The sequence below is a fragment of the Tenrec ecaudatus genome, chromosome 2 (assembly GCF_050624435.1).
Source record: "Tenrec ecaudatus isolate mTenEca1 chromosome 2, mTenEca1.hap1, whole genome shotgun sequence".
Lineage (NCBI taxonomy): Eukaryota > Metazoa > Chordata > Mammalia > Afrosoricida > Tenrecidae > Tenrec > Tenrec ecaudatus.
In genome coordinates, this window is record NC_134531.1 from 287,583,547 (window position 1) to 287,594,622 (window position 11,076).

Sequence of the window (11,076 nt, forward strand, 5' to 3'; positions counted from 1 at the left end):
CACAGGGAAAATGGTAAGTAGGCTATGTCTTTGGGTAGGAAAATAGTAAGAGTCCTTTTGTCAATATGCTGGCTTGTCTTGACTCTGCTTCACCCGAAAATGGAATCTGGGTCCAGTGGCACACCTAACCTATGATACACACCACACCAGAGATTGTGCTGATAGAAGCTTCAGAAATGATATTCAGAATGCTTTCAACTCTTAGGCTGGATACCAATGGCGGAGGAGCCCCATCACTTTGGGGAGTGAGGTAGAGATGGCATCTAGAACTACCTGCATTAGAGGGACTTTGGTGTCAATGAAACAAAGAGGAACAAGCTGAGAAAAGCAGACAAGGGACCTAAGGTGAGACTCTCAAGTCTCTCAATGTAGGGAAAGTCAAACAATGTGATGGTCATCCTGAGCCTCGGTCTCTCAACTGAAGGCCGTTCTGCCTTCCCCCAGCAACCAGAGTGCAGAATAGAGCCAAGGGTATTCAATAATAGGACAATCTTTGCATTTCCCTGTACACCACTGCTATTAGAGATTCCACACGATGAAGGCACAGGTCTTGTCCAAACTGGTGGTGGTGGTGGTGGCGGCGGTGGCGGCGGGGGCAGTGGTGGTGGCGGTGGTGGTGATGGTGGGGGTGGGGGTGGTGGTGGTGCTGGTAGGTGCCGTCGAACTAGCTCTGACTCACAGCGGCTCTCTGTACAACAGAAGGAAATACTGCCCAGTCCCGTGCCGCCCTCGCGACTGTTCTGATGTTTGAGCCCCTTGTTACAGCCACTGTGTCAATCCATCTTGTCGAGGTCCTGCGTCTTCTTTGCGGTTCCTCTAGTTTTGTTAGCCATTTTTACATAGGCCTGGTGTGCGGGAGTCCTGTCTAGACGACTAGAGCAGGTAAAAGGTACGCACAGGTTCCAAAGCAAAAACAGGAAAAGCAATGGCTACAAAGGGAGAGATCGGCGACCCTAGAGGCTGCATGACCAGGAGTATGAAGACTTAGGTTCTCACCTGCCAGATGGCAGGGGAGGATTCTGCCACCCAGATGCAAAGACGTCCATGGTCCCTAGTGCCAGACTTGGAGGTGATGACAAAGGGTTTACAGAGGGGCAGAAAACAATACACAGCATCTAATTGATGGAGGATCACTTTCCTTTTATGGGACGGAGTCTCCACATCTGTTACGTGGATAAACCCTGTTCTAGATCAGCATTCTCAAACCTGAGGTTTCTCAGGCATCCCTGACAGTTTGCCTCCAGTCCCCTAGTTTCGGTTAGAAGTTAGATGCCGTCCCTTTTAGATAGCTATATGTCAGCTCAATTACAAGCGTAAGCACTGAAGAAATGTACCATTCATTTCATTTATTTATTCATTTAATCAATTAAGTCTTGGTTATAATAGGGTCATTCAAAGAAAACAGAATATGCTTAATGAATAAAAATCTCCTCTATCCATAGCTATGCATACATATAGATCTTAGAGTCCCTAAGAATCTGTGAATCTCGTTTTTAACATGAAATCATTTTGAAGACCACTTCCGTGCATGCATTCAATACATGTTTTTGAGTGTGTACTGTGCCTAAAGCACGAGGCAGGGATCCCCAGGTCTAAAGGGAGAGTAGCAGAAAACTTCCCAAACTAGGGAGGGTTCTGGGTCGCAATGCTTGCAAACTTATCTAGAAAGCTGTCAGGGGATTCAAAGACCCAACGAAAGGCTGAAGAATGGCTCCAGATGGCGTTGTCAGCTCAAACGAAGAACCTACTTAGGAGACCTACAGCGCAGGTCCCCATGATTCGATGAATTTGGGATGTTTCCCTCCTTCTAGACTGGCTCTAGATTCAAGTTCTCAGGTGGAAATCCCTGACAGGTTAGGCTTGGCTCATGTGCCAGAGCCCTAGCTGCCACTGTCGGGGAAGAAGTGTCAAATGCCTTTACAGTCGTGGGAGTTAGAATGTCTTGCCTCCTACTCAAGCTTGACACTGTCTGTTTCTTCGATCATGGGAAGCAGTGCAGATGATGACCACTCTCTCCATACATGATAGACAGACAGATGGCATAGATATAGGTAAAAAGACTGATGACATAACTAGAGAGAGATGCTCGAAATAGGTACATGCGTTCAGTATCAATTTCCGAGACAACTCATGCCAGGTCCACTCTCTGAATTCCTTTTCTTAACCAAAAGATGCTGGAGGAAGAAGATACAGTGAAAACTGTTTCCTGGAAGGTCACGGCCGCAGTTAACTCTTCCCCCAGTTTTGCAAATACAAGTAGAGCCTCAACAGTATCTTCGGGGGACCCAATCAAAAGAGATGCAAGAAAGATAGGAGGAAAGGAGCAGGAATAAAGGCAAAGGGCTTTTATGCTACTTTTTCCGTCCTGATTGGCGGTCAGTCCCTGAGCTCTGAGTCCTGGTAGAGCATCGGCTGATTCGGGTTGAGGGGAGTTTGCTGGGGAGGAACCAGGGCATGGTGGAGCCGCCTCAATGTTCAAGAAGGTGATGTGAGAATCCTCAAAACACTCTGGCTACGTCCCAACCCGAATTCTCCCCCAAATTCTCAAATTTCATGGGGACTTTTTCTTCTACACACAGATAAAATGAATATTTAACTTCCACCATAACCCTCGGAAAGAGATATTACATTATTGACAATTTTTACAAATGAGGCCCAAAGATATTTCATTAATTTGTCCATAAATGTATCTACTAAATAGGAAAGCTGAGACGAATACCCTGGAGTCTCTTCATTTATTAACTTTTTATTATAAAAATTGTCAATAAAAAATAGACCAATATAACAAGCCCTCTGGTTCCAACAGTCAGTCAGCCCATCAGTTATAAACTCCTGGCCAATGTCATTTCACCTCCATTCCCACCAACATTAACATGTGTGATTATGGGATGATACCAATCATCATATAATTTTGCCCATCAATATAATGGATAAGTGTTCTTTAAAAAAAATAAAAATAACCACCATACTACATCACACTGAAATGTGATAATAAAAGCCTAATGTTATTCAAAGTACCCCTGGTACTGCATGGGTGAAACATCTGGCTGCTAACAAGGTCGGTGGTTTGAACCCACTCTGCAGCTCTCTGGGAGAAAGAACAGCTCCACAGAAGGCGATAGCCTAGAAAGTCTTATGGGGCCATCCTGCTCTGTTACACTGGGCCACCGTGAATCAAAATCAACTTACACAGTAACAATATTCTCATTAAATATCCAGCCAGCCTACGGTCCTACCACCCTGAAGGCGCCCAATCTCCTCTAAAGATCCAGCCAGTGTTTGAATCTCCCCAGTTGTCTTACTAATCATTTAATAGCCAGTTGATTTGAATTTTTTAAAATTTTAAGAGTTACACTTTGCAAGTAAAAGTTATTACTATTGTTGTTGCTATTGATTTGCTGAAGAAATGGAACCATGGGTCTTGTAAAGACTGCTATGTTCCTCTTATCGCTGCGTGTGGTCTGTGTCTTCCTTGGGAGGCCCAGACCACTTGAACTTGAAAAGGCCTGCCTACAGACGTGTGTGGCCTGTCTTGCGGAGTGGTCGTTCTCAGACACACTTTATGTGAAGACCCTTCCATCAGAAGCGGATTTCATTCCCCAGCACTTTCCCTGGTTCCATGACTCTGCCAGAGCTCTCGGGCAATGATGCTTTCCTGCCCCTGGTTGACATTTTCTTTCCCTTTCAGGAACATCCAGAGGATCAAAACTATCCCCAGAAATGTCAGGACCCTCTCTTGTCACCCTTGCAGCCCCTCTCCCCCGGCCGAGCACACACGGAGCTAAAGCGTTATTACAGCATCTGCCAAGACACGGCATTGGCACGGCCAGGTTTCCAAGAGGGGGGATCGGAGCTGAAAAGAGACGAAAGGACTCGGAATTCCCTCAGCCCAACCATGGCCCCCAAGCTCAGCTTAGAGGTCCGAAAACTCAGCAACGGCAGGCTGTCGACGTCTCTGAAGCTGGGATCCTTGCAGCCTCGGGCGGTGCCACTCAGGGAGAAGAAGGCCACCCAGATGGTGGCCATCGTGCTTGGTGAGTCTGGGCCAGGTTGGGAGGAATTCTGTTGGGTTGCATTAGCTGAGCTGGAGGAAGACGCCGGAGTAAACACAGTTCATGGAGATTGGGAAGCCAATGCCTTACTTCCACACTTATCAGGTAGGGAACCAAAATGTTTGTGTATGCATGTTAACGCCGATGGAAATTCAAAAGACCTAGCCTAAAATGTAGAAGCTAAAAGAGGTGCCCCGATTGAGCCCTGTTTTCTTATCTATCACATGGAATGATAATGGGTAAATCAAAGAATAAGTAAGATCCTAATTCGATGAAATTGCTGGGCACACATTGCATATTTAATAAACACTTAAAAATTAAATGACAAAATTGGGATGCAGAACACTAGTCATATGGCAAGATCACAACTAGATTATTTAAAATGCAGAGAAAGAGAGGCTGAAAAGAAATTCACCAGATGTCAAAAGTGATTGTCTTTAAATGGTGGGCGACTATTTTCCCTCATTCTACTCTTCTGTATTTGGCACACTCTCCATGATGTAGAAAATCACAACTTTCATAGAAGATAAAGAAAAATGTTTTTTAAAAACTAGGAAGTTCTACGTACCATAGTGCCATCCAGTTTTTAAAAAAACAAACCACTAGGAAATCGCACGTACCAGATCAGCAATCATCATGCGCAGTGCCATCGGCGAGCCTGGTTTCTGGTCTACAAGGGATTTTACTAGATCACCTCGCTGTAATTTCCCCAACCGCAGGGGCTGTGTGTCCTGCACCTGTCAGTTCTTTCCTATCACTGCCCAAGTCACATACACCATGGGTGGACATTACATCACCACCTCAAGTGAATTCAAAGGTAGAAAAAAACATGTAAGAAAGCCCGTAGCTATCAAATGAAAATATTGATCCAGAGTCTACAGCCTGAGATGACTCAAAGATATTAACATGTGTTTTCCTTTTTTTTTTTAATTAAAAAAAGGGCGGGGACGGGGGGAAGGTGGGGAGGGAATAGGAACATTTACTTCATAGGGTTATAAAAATTCATTGGAGATGGCATAAAATGATCGACTTGAAGTTGCTGGAATCAAAGGAGGACGCAGATAGATCCCTTACTTAGTTTTTCTCTCCATTTGCAACCTAGGGACCTTCATTGTCTGCTGGCTGCCCTTCTTCCTGACCCACGTTCTCAACACGCACTGCCAAGCCTGCCACGTGTCCCCGGAGCTTTACAGCGCCACCACGTGGCTGGGCTACGTGAACAGTGCCCTCAACCCCGTGATTTATACTGCCTTCAATGTTGAGTTCCGCAAAGCCTTCCTCAAGATCCTGTCCTGCTGAAGGAGCGAAGACGCGGTTGCTCCCTGTGCCCCTCTCCAGCTGTCAAGCTGCTGCGCTGCTAGCCAGGGCCGACTCCGACAGACAATGGGGTGTCTTCTGGTACGTGGTCGGGAGACGATTTCTGGAGCCAGGATGTCCCTGTGTGGCAGATATAACCAACTGCTCCCTCCGAAACTTCATTCTGGCAGCCGTCAAGTGGGAAGGGCTTGTGCGTGAAAAGCAATAATTCAGAAAGGAGCTGATAAAACACGACACTACACACATACACAGTTGCCGTCAGAGGCATGATTCATCCCAGTGAAGAAAAAAATGGAACACATCTCCTAATTCTCAACTTGCCAGGGGGCCTTGAAATCTCAGCCAGCAAACCATCTTGCAGAACAGCCAGTCTCTTTTTCTTCAAACTTCTAATGAACTGTCACACTAACCTTGTACTTGTGGGACCCATTCGCTCTCTGTCGCTTCTTTCCCCTTCACAGTATCCTGAAACGTGAATGGCAAGACCAGCACTTCTCCCTCCCCGTGGAAGTCAAATTGACTATGTACCAGAGGAATTCCCTCACCGCCAGAGATGCTGTCCCACATTGGGGCCTGGGCTTCTTTTCAGACCTTGCTGTCCCTGTAGGTCAGCTGTAGCTAAGAAGGACCTCTGAATCCATTCACTTACTCTCACGAGGCTGTCAACTTCCAGAGCACTTCAAGATGAGAGTTTTAAAGGAATGAAAATTTCCGCTGTAGTATCACTGTTGAACTTGTAGTTCAGAACAGGCTTCGGATACGCTTTGTCATGCTGTTGTTCTACCCAGGGTGTTGCTATTTCCTGCTGAACAGAGGCAAAATACTTTCGGGCCCCTGACACTATGAATTAAAGATATGCTAAGAGCCAGTTGGGAGCCCCGGTGGCGTAGTGGTTATGCATTGGGCTGCTAACCACAAGGTCAGCAGTTCTAAATCGCCAGCCACTCCTCAGGAGAAAGATGGGGCTTTCTTCTCCCATGAAGGAAACCCCCAGGCACTCTGAGTTAGCATCGACTAGATAGCAGTGAGTTTGGTTTGGAGAAGGGCCAGTCAGTCACCACCTTGAGGTTCTCGATATACAACAATGAATATAAATAACAGCATGTCCCTTCCCTCAAGGCGCCCACTGTTTGCTTCTGTGTGTGCCCATTCACTTGTCTGCGGATCATGGAGCCTCATCCTGACTGGCGGAGGACCTCGGCGGGAAGGGCGCGAGGCAAGGGGGCTGCCAATAGCCATCGCATGAACTGTCTTTGTAAAGTCTTCCCGTCCATTCTAAACTTCGCCTTTCCAACCACTTAGCCGAAAGGCACATTAGAAACCACTTGTAATACATGTTGAAGGGACTTGAGCATCCTCACCAGACACCTTCTCACGTAGAGAACTATTTCCTATTGCCTGCAGAATCAAGAGACGAGTAATGAACAGTTTATAACATGGTGTCTTCCTGAACTTCAATAAATCCCCTATAAGAGCTGCGATGTGGTTACAACTTAAAGTGCACAAGAGCTTCTCAGAGAATCCCAGGCTGCTCTGTGCCCTCTCTGTCTCCCTCTTCCCTTAAGTATGTGAGGAGAACATAGACCTCCCCCAGTGAGTTAGTTACTGTGACTCCTGAATGCTTTCAACGCCAGCGTTGTTAAAATGTTGTCGTCTACACCAGCTACAAAGTCTGTCTGCGCTCTGGCTATCCGTCTCTCGTGCCACCCAAGCCCAATAGGCTTATGGTGTGAGCAAAGCTAGTTACGGAAATAATTAAATATCTGCTGAAGTAAAAGCACACGAGTCCCGTGATTTTTCCACGCAAAAGAAATACAGAACGTGGGCAGTGGGGGGCGAGCCCATTGGATTCCATGATGAAAGGTAGGAACCTAGGCGGCAGCAGTACTTTTGTTTGTGAAGAATGCTAGTCCAACTTTTGTATTCCTTTGTTTTGTTGTGTTTGTTTGTTTATAGTGAGGCATTCAACCTTTCTGAGACCTTTGGAGGACAGCCCTTTTTGACAGACAACAGATCCAGACAGAGAACGGTTACACATTCTGCCCAGGGTCCCATGGTCAGAAATGGCAGGCGTAGGATTCAACTGCATGTCGGTCTGATTCTCAAGTCCATGCAGTTAGCTGGCCGGCGGGCTCCCACCCGAGAGGTCAAAGCCAGGCGGATGGGGGGAATAAGGTTGGAAGGAATGAGACTAGGAATCCCAGGAGCTCCTCAGTGACACCATCCCAGCCCTCTAGAGAGCTAAAAGGTGGCGGGTGGGGAAGAAACACTTGAACCCAAACGCCCAGGCGCAGCCTTATTTCACTTGGCCTCCACTCTCACACTTCCCTGAGAACCCTGCCTTTGAAGTTAGCCTCACGTCGCTGCCATGTTCCATGTGTGTCCTAAGAAAGGAGAGCCTGGGAAACCCACAGTCAGAGAATCAGGGAAGGGGCCTCGGCGAAGATTTGGTTTGACTCCCTGTCAGCAAAGGGAAGGAAGCCCAGGCCCCACAGTGCTTGTCCCATAGGTAGCTGACCATGGCCAGCCATTCGGGTCTGCTGGCCGCCAAGACCGCTCTGCCCCACGGCAACACGTGGGCCACGGTAGAACTGTGCCCCATCGGACGTTTAGTGGTTCTACTGATATCGCTGAAGTGGATCAGCAGGCTTTTCTGTCAAGGAACCCCTGGCTGGAACCGCCCTGCCAAACTTTTGATTCATCATCAGTGTATTAAACATTTGTACATCCTGGGGTGCCTACTTTACCACAGTCCCCCCTATAAACTGCAAACTCCACACGCTTATGGGAGGGACTCGGTCATCAATCGCCTCCATCAGTCACACTTCGAAGTACCTATTCCCTAGACACGATTATTCCTAATCTTGGACATTTTCTCCTTCCCATGACTCTGTTCTCATCCGGAAAGAGCCTGCCAAGGGAATCCCTCACACCCCTTCGGAGCGCTCACTTCAGCCTGCCCACTCTGGGACCCTTCATTCCATCTCTTGGCCTCCAGGATCCACCCCCACCATGCAGCCTGCACACTTAAGTGCTCTATCTTCAGAGAGGCCACAGCAGAACATCCTAGGAGAGACAATGTCTTAGACAAAGCAGAGTAGAATTCCTTGGGGGGTGGGGACTGGGATGGGGGGTGGGGAGTGGTGGTGGGGGATCAGTTCATTGCCCCCCAAAAGTCTGGCCATCGTCCATATGATTTAGATGAAACCCAAATAGATTGCAGCCAACATTCAACTCCAGATCCCAGGTAGCTATTTCCTTCATCCGGGTCTTCCTCCTCCAAACCTCCGTTCATGTACTTCATTTGCCTCATCAATCATGTATTCAACAAATATCGATGGATCCCAATTTAAGTAGCAAGCACGGTGCTTAGTGTGGGGAAGCACCATTGCAGAGGACATGCTCACTGGCCCAAGTTCAGTAGGGGAGGCAGCGTTTATGTGTCTGGTGTTTATCTGTATGGGGAATCCATGGTGCTTGGAAGCTCTATCTAAGTCCGGCTTTTGGAATCACAGAAAGCTTCCCAGTTATCAGGGTTGGGATCTAATCAAAAGGAAGGAAGGGGGCTCCAGGTAGAGAAAAACCTCTGAAGGGCTGAAAAATGAGAACCAGCAAGGAGCATTGAATGACTTTCCCTGACCCCATCTGGCTGTAGCAAAGAGGTAGCCGGAGGGATAAGCAGCAAAGGAAAGCACCTCATCTCCAGTCTTTGGCTCTGCTCAGGGGCTAGCTGTCAATGCTAATGTTACGCCTCTCGAAAACCTCATTCCCCACATGCCCGATGCTGCCTCGTTTCTTAGTAAATGAGCACTCCCACAACAGAACAGCAATTAAAGCACAGCAACGTGTTCCTGGCGCATCTGGAGGCTCCGCCATGTTGAGTCCTTCTGCAGGCCTCTCTCCTGGTTGCTAGTGACTAGTGGGCATCCCATTGCTTGCAGATGACATCACAGGGCAGCTCTCACCCCTCGTGTTTGCTTCGGTCTCTATTCTTCTGTTTGAATCATGCAGACGTGATGAAGTTTACAACCCAGTCTCACTAACCTAACAAAATCCTGTGTCCAAACAGAAACCAGGGTATCTATATATGATCTCTCTCTCTCCATATATATATGTGTGTGTGTGTGTGTATATACATATATATATATAAATAAAATATCTACCACTGATTCCACTACCTAGTTTTCTTTACTAGACAGTGAATTTTGATATATGTAAAATCCAAAGCGGACCAAGAGCTAATTGAATGCTTGTGGTCAGAGCTGGTTACGATTAAGGCAGTACAGAGAATTGGGGTACAAAACCAAGTGGGTGACAAGACAGAGATGCGTTCTCTTTGGGTCAAAACAGAGATGCAGAAAGGTGAGGGGTTCCCTCCGAATTGGCTGCTCCCTGGAGGCCCCTACGCTCGGCCCTGAGTTCGTTGTTAGGGACCTGTTGACATCGGGAAATTGAAAAGGTTTAATTTGAATCAACACAGGGAGAGGAGAAAGGGGTGACAGGCAATTAACTTGATTCATCCTTTCTACCTAATACTCTCATCAGCCGGGAGGAGAGTGAGTTTCCATGACTACCTCCTGACATGGAGATGCAGCGAGGGGAATGCCAGCGTGGGCTCTGCTCTGAAGCGCACGAGGTGGAAACAGGACCAGAGAGTGTGTGCCGGGTACAAAACCTGGAGCGCTTGCTGCATCCACCCTCACCTCCACTAAACACCAGCCTCCATCACTGGGCATTGGGTCCCTGCTTTGTGTAGACTCTGCTGAGAGGAGCGTGCAAACGTAGCTCCAAGTACCTGAAAATGGATGTGCTTCAGGGAAGGCACGGGGCTCCCATCCCAGGTGGCTCTGACTCCCGTTAGAGCAAGAGAATGGACAGAAAGATGGAATTTCAGAGGCTGAAATTCTTGCAGAGACAGGGGACCTGGGAAAGTGGGTTGCTTGATCTCTCTGCGCATCAGTTTCTTCCTGAGTGAAAAGGAGTCCTAAAGGCCTGGACTTCCTCACTAGGCCATTTGAAAACGTGATCAAATCACGTCTGAGAAATGCTCTAAGTCTTAATGAGTGTCAGGATGATCGTGACGAGGCTAACGACTTCTCCGCAAGCAGCCGCTTCCATCATCCCTGTCTGAGTCACCACCCACCCAGAACCCCGGAACCTCTTTCTTCTGCCTTCGCATATTTTCCGATTGTCTCAAGTTATTAGGTACAACCTTTACTGCCTCCCACATGAACTCCGATTTCTCTCTCGTCTTTTGTTCCCTAACCGTGCCTGAAATATTTGACAAGATTTGTAGTCCCTTACTAGACAAATGATAGCACTTCATGGGGCACCCTCCCCTGCTCCCACAGCCCAAGTGCCCCAGCACGGCCAGGACCACACACCCGGGCGGAGGACGGAAACCTGTTTGCATTCTCTGTTCCTCTCCTGCCCAGCGAACACAGGACTCGATCTCTTCTCTAAGACTTTCCATCTTGGTCCTCATTTCTGAGCCTGCCCTCCTCAGCCTCTTCCTCTCCCTCCCTTCCTGCCCGAGGGAAGCACGGTGAGGATGGTCTGGAAGGCAAGAAGACGGAACATCTGTAACTTGGAGAAAGAACAAAGGCTCCTTATTCGAATGTACAAGCTCAAATTCAAGCTGTAGCATCGATTCCCTTTAATGGCCTCGGTCAAGTCAGTAAACATTCTCAAACTGGACTTTCTTAGC

General features: G+C 47.7%; 1 protein-coding gene across 2 annotated transcripts in view; it reads left to right on the forward strand.

The window, feature by feature from the left end:
- Positions 1-5,351, forward strand: part of DRD3 (dopamine receptor D3) — a 44,201-nt gene extending 38,850 nt beyond the window's left edge. Inside the window, exons 5-7 of one of the 2 annotated variants that reach the window (XM_075543457.1) lie at positions 3,752-3,887; positions 3,987-4,034; positions 5,155-5,351. In XM_075543457.1, coding sequence (XP_075399572.1) covers positions 3,752-3,887; positions 3,987-4,034; positions 5,155-5,351 — 381 coding nt within the window. Of the gene's footprint in view, positions 1-3,751; positions 4,035-5,154 lie in introns of both variants that reach the window. The other variant, XM_075543456.1, reaches the window with a different exon arrangement.
- Positions 5,352-11,076: the final 5,725 nt, after the last annotated feature.